The sequence below is a fragment of the Nomascus leucogenys genome, chromosome 7b (assembly GCF_006542625.1).
Source record: "Nomascus leucogenys isolate Asia chromosome 7b, Asia_NLE_v1, whole genome shotgun sequence".
NCBI classification, from domain to species: domain Eukaryota; kingdom Metazoa; phylum Chordata; class Mammalia; order Primates; family Hylobatidae; genus Nomascus; species Nomascus leucogenys.
The window spans coordinates 57661721-57677515 of NC_044387.1; the positions used below are offsets into that span (position 1 = coordinate 57661721).

Consider the following 15795-nt stretch of genomic DNA (forward strand, 5'->3'; position numbering starts at 1 on the left):
GATTCCTCATATAGCCACTGCGAGGAGTCAATGAGACAAAACTCCTGAAGTACCAAGCGCAGAGCTTGACAAGCAGTGCTTGGAAAATGCCAACTAACATCAGTACTTTGCTGTCTGGGCCTCAGTCTGCCTCTGAGAGATGGAGATAACAACCTCGCTTCTCTCCCTGGGTGGTTGTGAGGTTTGGAGTTAATTGTGTACCCCCTCCCTATCCCTGCTTCCCTCTCAAGCCCTGCATAAGTGAAAGGGGCACTGGGCTCCAAACCTTCTGGGGCAGCTGCTGCTGGGTGGCCTGCTGCTGCTGCTGCATGACCTTGGGGATGGCGGCGGACGGCTCCTGAGCCTTCCCCTCCTTGAACTCGCTGACCTTGTGGCGGTAGTAGGCATGGTAAGGGTCATTGGGGTTAAGAAAGTTGAACTTGGGGTTGTTGATCTCGTTCTGTCGGATCCTAGCTTCAAATTCAGGCCCGTTTCTGGAGGGAGAAAAAACAGCAAGAATCAACACCACTCCCTTGTGCCTGCTGAGATCTAGAACACTGCCCATTGGAACGTCCTTCTTGCCACCACCCACTGCTCATACCAGCCCAGCCCTCAGCAGACGTCCTCCTCTAGCCTCCTGGCATCGGTGATCAGTGCCATCTGCCTCATTCAGCTTGAACCAGGCCGCCTCTACCACAGGGTCTCCCTGAACCCAGTCATTCCTTAGTTCCTTTTCCAGTTCTGCCATTTCCAAAACCATCTAGGCTATCGCTCATTTCTTTTAATAAAATTTACTTTAAAAAATCTATTTAAAATGGAGAATACATATTACTACTTCAAATAAAAAAAAAATCAGTATGCCTTTACCAACAAAAGGTAGTCAAAAGTGAACATAATGAAAACAAAGTAATACTGTCAAAGTTTAGCTGGAAGTTTGCTGAGACTAATTCTCTTAGTTCAAAGGGGCAGCAAGTGCTGGAGAGGTGTAAAAGGTACATGAGCACCAAACCTAGACTTTGTCCTCTGAGTAACAAGAAAGACTGAAAGACATGAAAATGTAGGTGATTTGAGCCTGGGCAACAAGAAAAGACCCTAACTCTACAAAAAAATTTAAAAATAAATTAGCTGGGCATGGTGGTGTGTACCTCTAGTCCCAGCTACACAGGAGGCTGAGGTGGCAGGATCACTTGTGCCCAGGAGTCTGAGGCTGCAGTGAGCCAGAATCGTGTCACTGTATTCCAGCCTGGAAAACAGAGCGAGACCCTGTCTTTAAGAAATAAAAACAAAAAAAACAAATAGTTGGTTTAATGCCTTGTCCAAGTACTCCCTAAAACCACCCCAATTATACTGGTGAGGCCCACACAGGAAACATGCTCAGCAAGGACCCAGACTCGTACAGCTGTATAAGGCACCTTCAGATGACAGGGGTGTGGTAAGATCAGCAGGGAGGTCTCCAACCACTGTCTGTACCTGGGATGGTTCCCCAGATATGCCCCATGTCCCCAGAAAGCCTTCAAAACCTCAGGATAATGAAAAAATGTCCCTGTAATGATGTTTAGGGAACCCTGATTTTTAAAATGTCCCAACAGTAATATTCAAAGTGCCACACTTATATACACCTGTGTCTGTCAGAAAGTACACGGACCTTAAAGACACAAGATATGAACACATTCAAGTCTCAGGTTCACTACTGACTCACTCTGACCCAGAGCAAGTTACCAAACTACACTTTGCTTCCATTTCCCCATGTGTAAAATGCAGCTAATACCAGTTACCCTTTCTACCTTGAAACATTATTGAGGAGATGCCAAAGTCTTTTTGTTTTATAGACAGGGTCTCACTCTGTCACCCAGGCTGGAGTGCAGTGGTACAATCTCAGCTCACTGCAACCTCCACCTCCTGGGCTCAAGGGATCCTCCCACCTCAGCCTCCTGAGTAGCTGGGACTACAGGAATACACCCGGCTAATTTTTTTTTACATTTTTTAGAGACGGGGTTTCACCATGTTGCTCAGGCTGGTCTTAAACTCCTGCGCTCAAGTGCCTTGGCCTCCCAAAGTGATAGGATTACAGGCATGAGCCACTGAACCCAGCCCTCAAAGTCTTTTCAAATCGTACAGTGGTCTGCAAATGCAAGGGGCTAGGAGGGGTTGTTCCATAAACATTGTCTGTGGGGCCTTCCATTGCTCCTCTGGCGAGAACCTTGTACTTAGAACTGCCCCAAACACACCAAGGCATGGCCCCTGCGTCTGGTGCCAGCCAGCTGGCTCCACTCTCTTCAGACTTTCGTATCTCTGGCCTGTGAGTTTAAGAGGGGGTGGGAGCCCGGCACAGTGGCGCACACTTGTAGTCCCAGCTACTCAGGAGGCTGAGGCGAGAGGATCACTTGAGCCTAGAAGATCATACCCAAGCCTGGCCAACAAAATGAAATTTCATCTCCAAAAAAAAAAAAATTTTTTTTTTTTTTTAAATTAAGAGAGACGGCAGGAGACAGGATGCAGGCAGTGCTGTGCCCCAGATCAACCACTACAGCAATATGTGCCACACTAGTGATCGACACCCAGGCTGGCTCCTCAGCAAGTCGTGGTCATACCCTGCCGTGTGACTAACGCCATGAGGTCTCAATTGGACAGTATATTCGTCTAACTGGAACCTCATGCTTTGGAAAAAAAACTCTCCCTACTCCTTAAATAATGCAAACTACACATAAGAATGAAGGTGAATGCACACTTAAATCCTGCTAAACTAGCCCACTATACCCAGCAAATGCCTCAGGCAGACAAAGGGCTCCTGGAAAAAGGGGCCCTGGTTGTCTCTTGTACCAATGCCTAAGCCATAACTTTACCCCATCTGGGAACAATCTGAAAAATAAAACAATGAGAAGGCTTGGCATGTTCATTCCCAGCTATTCTGTTGCTTTAAATTAGCTTAACGTTTATTTTAGAATCACACTCTCCACCAGAAGGAATAGATTTCAACAGAAAAAGACATGATTCTGACTCAACCCAGCTGGTGGGACTTTTTAAGGGTAATTTCCACTTCAGTTTCTTGACAGGAACATGCAGGAAACAAAAAGACCTAACCTAGTGAAAAAACTTTTGGAAAACCGCTCAGTTGTGCATTCCTACTGCATGCTCCATAAATACACGTTAACCCAGGAGAAATGAAGCACAGAGTTCTGCATGCCTGCTTTAACTCGGATATTGGTCTCTTTGTTGCAATGTAAACGATAAGTTCACAGATTTTATTTATTTATTTACTTTTGAGGCGGAGTCTCGCTCCGTCACCCAGGTGGGAGTGCAGTGGCACAATCTTGGCTCACTGCAACCTCTGCCTCCCGGGTTCAAGCGATTCTCCTGTCTCAGCCTCCCAAGTAGCCCACCACCACATCCGGCTAATTTTTTGTATTTTTAGTAGAGACACGGTTTCACTATGTTGGCCAGGCTGGTCTCAAACTCCTGACCTCAGGTGATCTGCCCACCTCAGTTTCCCAAAGTGCTGGGATTACAGGTGTGAGCCACCACACTGGCTCACAGAGTTTAGAAATGCCTACAAAAGCAATCGCCATAGCTAAAAATCAACCTAGGGATGTGCATGGTTTTGGATCTTTTTCTTTTTTTTCTTTTTTTTGAGATAGGGTCTTGCTCTATCGCCCCAGGCTGGAGTACGCTGGCATGATCATACCCTTGACCTCCCAGGCTCAAGTGATCCTCCCAAGTGGCTTGAACTACAGATATACGCCACCATGCCCAGCTAATTTTTTTATTTTTTTTAGAGACAGGGGTCTCACTATATTGCCTAGGCTGGTCTCCAAGTCCTGGGTTCAAGCGATCCTCCCACCCTGGTCTCCCAAAGTGCTGGGATTACAGGCGTGAGCCACCTAACCTGGTCATATATATTTAAAGGGACCTTGGACGTACTCTTATTTCTTTAACAGCAGAGGATGGCACAAAGTTATTGGAAAGCTATTTGGCAAAATGTTTAAGAAATCTTTTAAGGATGCTCTTTTAGCCAATAATGAGCCACACAGAATTTTCATCTAAGGAAACAATCTAAAAGGGAAAGAAAATGCTCAGAGATTTCCCCACAGCTTAATTTGCCAAAATGAAATGTTGGGAACAGGCCAGGTGTGGTGGTCACTGCCTATAATCCCAGCACTTTGGATGGCTGAGACATGAGGATCACTTGAGGCCAGGAGTTCAAGACCAACCTGAGCAACATAGAAAGACCCCATCTTTACAAAAAAACTAAAAAAAAAAAAAAAAAAATTAGCTGGGTGTGGTGGCAGGCACCTGTAGTCCTAGCTACTCAGGAAGCTGAGGTGGGAGGATAACTTGAGCCCAGGAGTTCAAGGCTGCAGTGAGCTGTTATCGTGCCACTGCACTTCTGCCTGGGTGTCAGAATGAGACTCTGTCTCTAAAAAAGAAACGTTGGAAACCTCCTCCTCTAAGGCAAATACGGAAATGGTGGCCAAGTCAAGGAAAGCCTTTCACCTCTACATGGTGCATCCCCTTAAGGACCACAGGGCATTATGAAGACCATGGAGCAAAATGGAAAAATGCTTACAACACAGAGTGGAATATCTTTACTAGAATTACAAGGATCTAAAAAAGGATGCCAAGGACAGAAGGAAACAGAAAAATGTGAAAACAGCTGGTAGACACTACTCTGGTAATGAGAATATGGTGATTCTTCACCCAACTCCCCTTTTCTGTATATTCTGTTTTTAAAATATCAGGGGAAAAGGGGAGGCATGAACATTGCTAAGAGCCATTAAACATTTATCTTAAACACAACACTGTCTAAATCTGACATGACCCAATCATCATCATCACAATGTTCAATCAAGCACAGAGCAGCTTTCAACCTAATACTCAAGGTAATCAAAGCCCTTGAAATGTAATGAGATGAATCTGCAGAGCTGACACAGTGAAAGTCTAACCGAAGTAGGCTGGTGCCGTGGCTCACGCCTGTAATCCCAGCACTTTGGAAGGCCCAGGTCGGGGGATCATTAAGTCAAGAGACTGAGACCAGCCTGGCCAACCTGGTGAAACCACATCTCTACTAAAAACACAAAAATTACCCGGGCGTGGTGGTGCACGCCTGTTGTCCCAGCTACTCGGGAGGTTGAGGCAGAAGAATCACTTGAATCTAGGAGGCAGAGGTTGCAGTAAGTTGAGATTGCACCACTGCCCTCCAGCCTGGCAACAGAGTGAAACTCTATGTCATTTAAAAAAAAAAAGAGAAAGTCTAACCAAAGTAATCTTTATGTTTAATTTTATTAGGTTGGGAAAGGAAGGAACATCCGTTAAATGATGCATACTGACTGAGACACTGCCTCAGGGGAGTGACGTGGTCCCTGGAGAACACACGCTGATTGAGCCTGCATCCACACACGAAGCAACTGTCCAGAAATCCAGACTGATTGTGAAGCCTCATTTTTACTTGTTTTGGTTTTTTTTGAGACAGGGTCTCACTGTCACCCAGGCTGGAATGCATGGCTCACTATAGCTTCAACCTTCTGGGCCCAACTGATCCTCTTGCCTCAGTCTCCTGAGTAACTGGGACCAAAGACCCATACCACCACAGCCAGATAACTTTTTATTTTTTGTAGACAGGGTCTCGCTATGTTGCCCAGGCTGGTCTCAAACTCCTGAGCTCAAGTGATCTTCCCACCTTAGGCTCCCAAAGCGCTAGGATTACAGACAAGAGCCACAGCACCTGACCTCCTCATTTTTAAATAGTAGCAACAAATCTGAGTTTCGAAAAAATTATTGTGAGGACAAACAAAACATCTGTAGGCTGGACATGGCCTGAGGGCTGCCAAAGGAATACCTTAAATACCCTAGAGAATGTAGTGACCTTTGGAGTCAAGGGGCTAGTAAAAAAATTCCATCTAAGGATGTGAGGGTAAGTGCAGTGAGGAGAGACAGGGGGAACTCGGAGCAATTCCCATCCCATCTGAGGAGACGGCTAGCACCTGCATGGAACTGTGGGGAGAGACAGGAGGAACTCGGAGCAATTCCCATTCCATCTGAGGCGGCAGCTAGCACCTGCATGGAACTGTGGGGACAGAGAGGATCTCTGACCAATGCCCATTCCATCTGAGAAGCCAGCTAGCACCTGCACAGAACTGTTGGGAGAGACAGGAGGAACTTGGAGCAATTCCCATTCCATCTGAGGCGGCGGCTAGCACCTGCATGGAACTGTGGGGACAGAGAGGAGGAACTCGGAGCAATTCCCATTCCATCTGAGACAGCTAGCACCTGCATGGAGCTGTGAGGAGAGACAGGAGGAACTCGGAGCAATGCCCATGCCATCTGAGGAGGTGGCCAGCACCTGCATGGACTGAACTGCATGCAGCCCCATGACCTCGCTCCTGCCTCACAACAACTCTGAGATGGCATTTTGTTCCATTTTGCAGATGGGTCATTTGAGGCTCTTGGAATGTGGTCTCTGTACAATGAGAATAATAAACTCCCCTTTTTATCTTCCTCAGGCCAGCAGCTCAGGCACAGACACACCATCTGTGATGAAGCAGCTTTCCAGGCATTTCCTCAGGCCAGCTTTGGAAGCAGAGGCTCCTGGTGACTGTGGGGCTAAGTGTGATTCTCACTTTGGCCACTGCTATGCTGTGTCAGGGACACCAGTCCTACCTATTGCCTACCCCAGTGCCATGTTGTGGTTTTTTATGAACTAAAAGGCCCAAGCCAACAACGTCTCTTTAAAAACCCTTGTGCTGATTCAGTGCTGAAATCTCTTCATGCTGAAACCCACCTCTAACCCACCCAAGTAGCTCTGTTACCTGGCCACAAAGCTGGCAGTCTTGTCAACAATATTTCTGACCTCTGGAGGAGGGTAAATAATCCCCACAACTGGCTTAGAAGGTGCAGAATCCTCCTTTGAAGATGCTTCTTCTTCTGTGGGCTGTGAAAACAGGAAAAGAAATAAGGTTTTAAAGTCCCTGCTTCGGAGCAGGTTCTCCACTGTTAAACTCCTCTAGGATATCATTCAGAGTAGACTTTCACTCACAGACTTCCCTACGGTTAGAACCCTCTGCTTCAGAAAAGCAGTTCTCTTAAGTTCACTGCACCTGCAGGGGCTGCTCCTGGGGACCCAGGGAAAAGAGCAGCTTCCCTGGCTCCTCTCTAGCTGGACTATTTCAGTGAGACCAGGATTTTGGTAAAAATCTGCATTTTTACCAAATGCCTAGATGATTCAGATGCAGGGACTCCAACTACGTTCTGAGAAACCATGTTCCAGAATCCAGGCCATGTCTGTAACCCTGCACCCAGCGATGGGCTTGGCATGGAATTTTTAATGACTGTTTGCTGAATAAAGAAATGGGAAACTATCTGCTGACAAATTCTCCTGCCCTGAATGCCCTCTCTGCCTCTACTCCACTGTCTTAACCAACATTCAATGCTCAAGTGTTTTGTGAAATTCCACTGGAAGGCTCAGCATTAACTATCCCATAAGTACCAATAGTTTTTCTCCAGCAGCTTCTTCCCCTTAGTAAACAAAGGGTCAAGTCTCTTATCTTAGAAAAACGAAGTTTCTCCTCTGCCTTCATGTTACTTTCTGCCGCTGCCTTCTCCCACCCCTTCCTCTGGCAGCTAAACATCCTGAGTTCTCTTCAGTCTTGCTGGTCCCACTTCCCTGCCTCCCATCTGGTCCCCGTTCATTTTAAGTGCTCTTGACAAAGTCAAAAACGACTGCCCGCAGCCATTATCTGGGCGTGAATGGTGACCACTCCTTCACAAAACTCTCAACTCCTAGGCCCCATTCTTGCCTGTCTTCCCATCTTGCTCACCATTCCATTCATGTTTCCTTCCTGACCCGTTTCACCTCCTGCACTGTGAAGCTGGAGATCCCCGCTCCTGCCGCCCAATTCTGTTCTTGGTTCTCCTCTCAGTTTTTGGTGTCCTCTTTCCGTCCCGCCTCTAGACTAAACAATCTGGACCAAACTGATGTACTAGAACACTCTTGTGTACTGAACAGCTTCGGGTCCAGCTAACTACTGGGCACTTTCATCTCTAACCTCTTTCCTCAGGAATAACTACCCAGTCATCCACGCCAGAAAGTTGGGGGCTCCTCTCTCTTCCTCAGCTTCCACACTCAATGATGATAACATTTATCAAGTTGGGCACAATGGCTTGTAATCCCAGTGACTCAGGAGGCTGAGGTAGGAGGATTGCTTGAGCCCAAGAATTCAAGGCTGCAGTAAGCTATGACTGCACCACCGCATTCCAGCCTGGGTGACAGAACGACACCTGGTCTCTTAAAAAAAAAACTTTTATCAAGCAATGGGTAGATCCCAGGTATTTTTCCCAAGCACTTTAAATATATTAACTCTTATAACTTTTATAAGAAGCCTATAAGATTAAGTACTCTTTTTTTTGAGACAGTCTCTTGCTGTCTCCCAGGCTGGAGAGCAGTGGCATGATCTTGGCTCACTGCAACCTCTGCTTCCCAGGTTCAGGCAATTGTCTCCCGAATAGTGGGGATTACAAACATGCACCACCACACCTGGCTAATTTTTTATTTTTAGTAGAGACAGAGTTTTGCTATGTTGGCCAGGCTGGTCTCAAACTCCTGACCTCAAGTGATCTGTGTGCCTCGGCCTCCCAAAGTGCTGGAATTACAGGAGTGAGCCACTGGACCCAGCCAAGAACTCTTAATATCTCCACATTACAGACGACAAAACTGAAAGCTGGAAAGCTTAATGTCCAACTGGCAGAACCAGGATTCTTTTTTTTTTTTTTTTTTTTTTTTTTGAGACGGAGTCTTGCTCTTTCACCCAGGCTGGAGTGCAGTGGCGCGATCTCGGCTCACTGCAAGCTCCGCCTCCCGGGTTCACGCCATTCTCCTGCCTCAGCCTCTCCGAGTAGCTGGGACTACAGGCGCCCGCCACCACGCCCGGCTAATTTTTTGTATTTTTAGTAGAGACGAGGTTTCACCGTGGTCTCGATCTCCTGACCTCGTGATCCACCCGCCTCGGCCTCCCAAAGTGCTGGGATTACAAGCGTGAGCCACCAAGCCCGGCCAGAACCAGGATTCTAACACACCACTCTGGCTGGAGAGCCTGCCTACCCCCTCTGCCCTAATCTAGGCCAGGCCTTCAGCCTCTTTGGAATAGCGTGACTGGCCTCCCCTCCTCGTAGTGATTCTCCACATGTCTGCCTACCTGAATTTCTGAAACACAAATGTCACTATTTGGCTTAAAACCCTCCCTTTTCTTCCCATTGTCTACAAGGGAAAGTTCAAATCCTAAGTAAGAATCGCATCTCCTGCCACCACACTCCTAAGTCTATGCTTCAACATTTGTTCATTTACTCTTGATTAGAGACACCGTTTGATTCTTACCTCGGTGTCTTTGCGCATATTATCTGGCCATTACCTTATTTTCCCCCAATGCCTGGGAAAATGCCAGGGACACACGGGCACTTAAATATTTGTGGAAAAGGCATGGCTTCTTCAGTCATGTCCCCCCGCCTTATTCTGAACCCAAAGCAATGATCAGCGTATGTGCTCAATAAATATTTGCTGGATGAATAAAGGATGTTATTTCCCTTCCCTAGTCACCTACCTGGCAAACTCCTATTCCTTCTTCTAAAAGAAATTTACCTCTCACTCCTGTGGGCTTCCCTACCTTAATATCCCTTCTACCCCAGCAAGCAATGTTCATTAGATTTGTACCTGAAACTTCTATCACAGGGCATATCATACCATACTACAATGGTCTGTGCACATTCGAGATTGGAGAGCTTTATTAAGGGCGGGCTGGCACTGTATCATTGATGGCCATTGGGACAATAAACATTTGGTGAGCATTCTCGTATGTCTGTCTTCTCGTTAGCCTGCGAGCTCCCTAGGCAGGGACTATGTCCCATTCATTCCGGTAATGTGGGAGCCTGGCACGGTGTCTGGCTTGGGGCAGACACCGAAATAGATGCCGAGAATTAACATCCAAAGATGTACCGTACAGGCTGGGAAATTAGGCATTACTGGGGAAAGGCTGTGGCCGGCGGCCCCAACTGCCACATAAGATAAGAGGATGGGCTGGATCAGCGACTCTCACACTTATAAATCAATCACCTTAGGATTTTGTTGAAATGTAGATTCCTATTTAAAAGATCTAGGGCGGAGACTCCCATTTCTAAAAAGCTTCCGGCTCGTGCCGACGGGGCTGCTCCGCGGACCACTTTGAGAACCCCGTTCTGGGTGGCTCATTTCGCTACCAGAACACCACCACAGCGCGGGAAGCGCGCAGCCTCTTGGGACTTGCAGTCCCTCCAAGCCCTTCATAGCGGCCGCTTATTCCTGTGCGAGTAAGGAACGCCCAGGCCAACGCTCGGGCTGCAGGCTGAGGGGCGGGGGAGAAGTACCTGTTTGGGCTCGGTGGCCACGGGCGGCGGCGGGGGCACCGCCTGCACGGGTCCGGCCGGCATGACTGCGACGCTCAGGGCTGCCAGTCCGCCTCGGTGTTGGTGAGCGGTGCCGCCTCAAGACAGCCTCCCCGCTCCGACAGTACGACGAGCTCGCAAGATGGCGGCAGCCGAGCAAGTAGTGGCCGCGAAGGTAGGACTGACGCACTTCCGGGACCGCCCCCTCGCAGTGTCGCGCTTCCCGCCCCTCCCCGCGGGCACCGCGGCGTCCGACGCCGTTGCCAAGGCAGCGGCCCAAGGGCGGGCTGGGGCTTTCCGGGGATCCCGGTAGCCGCAGGCGCGCCGGGGGCAGTTCCGGGAGTCGACCAGACACGGACGCTAAAACCGCGACGCCGAAAACAGGTGAGATGTTCTACGGCACCCGCCGGACCCCCGCCGCACTCACCTCGCGGCTCCTTTATTCCACAGGCCAGTGCCTCGCTCCCTTCGACCCCGCCTTTCAAGAGCCCAGCTCCCTCCTATTGGCCTCTCATTTAGGAGAGCCCCTGTCCCCTCAGGCTCGCCGCCTCAGAGCCCCACTTCCTTACTCCCTTAGTCCCTCCTTTCATTTCAGGCCCACATCCTCCAAGCCCCTCTTCCAAATCCTACTCCTTTTTCCCATGGGCCTGCCTTTTCTTGCCTCCACCCCCTGCCTTCCGTAGTCCCGCCCTCGAGCCCCACTGGGGCCTCCCTTTCACATCAAGGCTGCTGCTTTCTTTTTCTTTCTTTTTTCTTTTTTTCTGAGACAAGTTCTTGCTCTGTCACCCAGGCTGGAGTGCAGTGGCGCTATCTTGGCTCACTGCAACCTCCGCCTCCCGAGTTTAAGCGATTCTCCTGCCTCAGCTTCCCGAGTGGCTGGGACTACAGGCGCCCACCATACCCGGCTAACTTTTTTTTTGTATTTTTAGTAGAGACGGGGTTTCACCATGTTGGCCAGGCTGGTTTCGAACTCCTGACCTCAAATGATCCGCCCGCCTCCGCTTCCCAAAGTGTTAGGGTTACAGGCGTGAGCCACCGCGCTCGGACAGTTTTTAAATTTTTTTTTTGTAGGGACGTGGGAGGACGTCTCCCTATGTTGCCCAGGCTGGTCTCAAACTTCTGGGGTCAAGCGATCCTCCTGCCTTGGCCTCCCAAAGTGCTGGGATTACACGCATGAGCCATCACGCAGGGCTGCTGCTTTAGGCTTCACCCCTCACTCTCACAGGTGCGGCCCCGCGAGCTATGCGGCTCGCTTCCCAGAGGCCTACCTCGAATCCTGCTGGCTTCTGTCCCTCTCCTGCGATTTTCCCCTCTCTCCTTCCTCCCCTCCTTAACTCGGGAAAGCGGGGAGCTGGCTCCGAATCTGTTCCTGGACTTAAGTTTCCTCACCTGTGAAACGGAGTGATAGGAAAGGTTGCTCTCTCAAGTCTCCCCACTCCCCCACACACACGGTAGCTGTGTATCATGGTTGTTATTAATGTAGAATAATGGTAGCTGGGATGTATTGGTCATTTACTATGAGCCGGATACTGTGCCCAACACTTCATGTGTTACGTCATTTATTCCTTATAGCAATCTATTTACAAATGAGGACAGTGAAGTTTGGAGTTGGTAGAGTGGGAATGCAAGCTTAAGCCAGTCTTATTTCTCTACTAGTGCAGTTAGTTATTTTGTCCTCAGTCCCTTCATTGTCCCCAGGGATCCAGGCAATTAACAGTCTCATGTTTGAGACTGACATCTGCCACATAGCTGGTTTTAGAGTTTCCCGTGTTTTCATGGTGGTGACTTTGAATCTCAGCAGGCACCCTGGCTGGGAAGTAGGCATCATCTTTACCGAGTAGGGTTAGGGTACCAGTTCTCAGAGAGAGAAGGTGCCTGAATGTTGAACAGAAATGTAGGAAAGGCTCCTGCTCTTCTCTGGGAGTCAAAAGTCCACTTTGAGCCCCAGGAAATTGAGGAGAGGCAGAGATAGCTGCCACTCCTCCCTAAGGGCTCAATTAGTGCTGTCACCTATGTGGTCATGGGTACAGTGCAGGGCTGGCAGCTTCAGACTGAGGGTTCCACTCAAGACCCAGGAATTACAGAAAGAGCTCACGTCAAGTGCTTCTTCACTTGACGTGCACGTAAAGTACTTCTTAAACCATGCTTGTATCTGCATGACCTCAGTTTTCAGAAGAAACAACATAAGGTCATCTTGGATTTTCCTGATACTTGGGCATTTGCTGCTGCTTATCTGAACCAGGATCTAGTGGGAGTTGATATCCAAGATGGCCCCATATGGCAGCTATAGTTATTTGAAGGTGAACAGATCAGTGTTTCCTGGTACCTTCACAAGCAAGCTTATGAATTCTAGATGCTTTGTCACCTGAATACACTTCCTTCCAGGTTGGGGCTTCTTGATTTCTTTATTGCTTTCATGCCCATTCCAGGAAGGAAACCCAGAATACTTCCGTGTGTTATTTTGCCTTTGTTTCTGCCTCCCTCCTTGGAGACATAAAATCTCTTGGGTAGCGATAGTTCATGAGAGGCAGTTGCCAAGACAACAGGAGTGTAGGATGTGGGCATGTATGTTGTGAGTGTCATGAGGCAGACACATATCCCTTGGGTGATATCCCATGGGTGAAACTGGCAGACACAAGCTTACCCCTTGCAGAGACCCTCAGATATCGTTGGTAGTTCCTGGAGGACAGGGCTCCTTGTGCCCTGCTGTGTTCCTGGTCTTGACATAGTGCCTGGTATGGAACAGATACTCAGTCACCATTTGCTGAATGCACACGCGACATCCAACCCTCTGCACCGTCCAATACAGTAGCTACCGGCCAACACAGATTTTGAACATTTGAAATGGTTTCTGGTCCAAATGGCCATGTATTGTCAAACAGGCATTAGATTTTGAGACTTAATACCATAAAAATGTTAAAAATCTCCTTAATAATTTTATATTGATATGTTGAAATGATAATGTTTTGGGTATATTGGGTTAAATAAAATATGGTGTTTAATTGACCTTTTTTTTACTCTTTTTAATGTATAGGGGAGAAAAAGTAATATATTTTCCTTACTCATTGCAAGTTTAATAAAAGATTAAGGTGTCTCACGCCTATAATCCCAGCACTTTGATAGGCCAAGACCAAAAGATTGCTTGAGGCCAAGAGGCCAGGACCAGCCTGGGCAACATAGCAAGTCTCTGTCTTTACAAAAAACAAAAAAATTAGCCAGGTGTGGTGGCACCCACCTGTAGTCCTACCTACTCAGAAGGCTGAAGGGGAGGATCACTTGAGCCCAGGAGTTCAAGGTTACAGTGAGTTATGATAGCACCACTGCACTCCAGCCTGAGCAACAGAGTGAGACCCTGTCTCTAAAAAATAAATAAATGAAATAAAATTTTAAAAACAGATTAACAAGAGGAAAGTATACAAATTTAATAAAAGTTTTCTGGCCAGGCGCGGTGGCTCACGCCTGTAATCCCAGCACTTTGGGAGGCCGAGGAGGGCAGATCACAAGGTCAGGAGATCGAGACCATCCTGGCTAACATGGTGAAACCCCGTCTGTTCTAAAAAATACAAAAAAATTAGCCGAGTGTTGCGGCGGGCGCCTGTAGTCCCAGCTACTCTGGAGGCTGAGGCAGGAGAATGGCGTGAACCCAGGAGGTGGAGCTTGCAGTGAGCCAAGATCACGCCACTGCACTCCAGACTGGGCAACAGAGCAAGACCCCGTCTCAAAAAAAAAAAAAAAAGTTTTCCCTGACATGGAAACCTTCAGAAATGAAAACCCAAAGAAAAAAGGAGATCTGTGTTTTTATGGTCAGTGTGCAAAATTATGATTGGTGGACCCAAAGGTATGATCTGGTGGGGCACGGTAGCTCACACCTGTAATCCCAGCACTTTGGAAGACCAAAGCGGGTGGATCATCTGAGGTCAGGAGTTGGAGACCAGCCTGACCAATATGGTGAAACCCTGCCTCTACTACTAAATACAAAAATTGGCCGGGCACGGTGGCTCACACCTATAATCCCAGCACTTTGGGAGGCCGAGGTGGGCGGATCATGAGGTCAGGAGTTTGAGACTAGCCTGACCAACATAGTGAAACCCCATCTCTAATAAAAAATACAAAAATTCACCGGGCATGGTGGCACGTGCCTGTAGTCCCACCTACTCAGGAGACTGAGGCAGGAGAATCACTTGAACCTGGGAGTTGGAGGTTGTAGTGAGCCAAGATCGCACCACTGCACTCCAGGCTGTGCAACAGAGCAAGACTCTGTTTCAAAAAAATGATAAATACAATTAAAAATTTAAAAAATAATAAAAATACAAAAATTAGCTGGCCGTGGTGGTATGCACCTGTAGTCCCAGCTACTCAGGAGGCTGAGACAGGAGAATTGCTTGAACCCAGGAGGCGAGGTTGTGGTGAGCTGAGATTGTGCCACTGTACTCCAGCCTGGGTGACAGAACAAGACTCCGTCTCAAAAAAAAAAAAAAAAGTATGATCTAATAGTAATACATGAGGGAAGGCGTGGATTTAGCAAGGCCTGTTTGCTCAGATTCTTCTTGGTGTCCCTGTGTGACATTGCTTCCCATCTGGGTATAGGGCAGGACCCCTGTCACATGAGGGTCTTCAGGGGAGAAGAAGGGAAGAGGGTCACAGACTGACCTTCCTGGCAGCCTGCTTCAGAGAAGAAGGATGAGGGGAAGATGAGAGTGGCCTTCCTGCTTCTGCAGCTTTTTGCATTTCTAAGGTGCCATATTTTGGGGTAGCATTTCCTGTACCCTATCTGTGGCTAGTAGAAAAACCTAAAATCCCATGTGTGGCTTGTAGTATATTTCTTTTGGATACTGCTGCTCTAGAAGTAGCATGGCCTGAGGACAGAGCAGAGATGGTGGACTCAGAATCTCAGCTTCCTGAATGACCTTGGGCAAGCTCCCTAACTTTTCAGAGCCTCAGTTTCCTCCTCTGTAGAAATGAGGCAGATTCAGGGATGTGGCACACAGTAGGTTCTTCAGTCAAAGCCAGCACTATTGAAGAGTGCCCTCTGCTCAGGCTGGAGGCAGGCAGCCCACCTGCCCCTTCTCCTTCCTCCTGCCACCAGGCTCCTTCCTCCAGCCTGGAACCCCTTCTCCTTCCTGGACAGCCTTCTACCCTGCTCCCAGGAAGCCCTGCCTGACTGTGCTTTCACTCACTGTCACTGTCATCCCTTCCCAGGGACTGAAGAGCTACTCAGGGCCAACCCTGCACTGGAGACAGGAAGCCGGGCACCTGGATGAGCCTCTGACCCAGAGCCCTGGAGCCCACAGGCTTATCTGAGAACTAGACACACTCAGTCACTCCAGCTCCACGGGCAGGCACCTGCACAGAGGTAAGGGGAGAACCCCGTCTTCTGGGAGGGTGAAGAGTCCACCCCTCCCCTGGGTGCCT

The 15795-nt window shown here is 48.5% G+C and overlaps 2 protein-coding genes across 2 annotated transcripts in view; one reads left to right on the forward strand and one right to left on the reverse strand.

Annotated features, from left to right (window-relative positions):
- Positions 1–10583, reverse strand: part of SF3A1 (splicing factor 3a subunit 1) — a 24651-nt gene extending 14068 nt beyond the window's left edge. Inside the window, exons 1-3 of the mRNA XM_003258069.3 lie at positions 10366–10583; positions 6783–6904; positions 266–473 (exon numbers count right to left, since the gene is read on the reverse strand). Coding sequence (XP_003258117.1) covers positions 266–473; positions 6783–6904; positions 10366–10428 — 393 coding nt within the window. The 5' untranslated portion in view covers positions 10429–10583. The remainder of the gene's footprint in view (positions 1–265; positions 474–6782; positions 6905–10365) is intronic.
- The window catches only part of CCDC157 (coiled-coil domain containing 157), a 21172-nt gene continuing 15927 nt past the window's right edge, over positions 10551–15795 (forward strand). The window contains exons 1-2 of the mRNA XM_030816094.1: positions 10551–10767; positions 15583–15736. The gene's annotated coding sequence lies outside the window, so the exon portion shown is untranslated. The remainder of the gene's footprint in view (positions 10768–15582; positions 15737–15795) is intronic.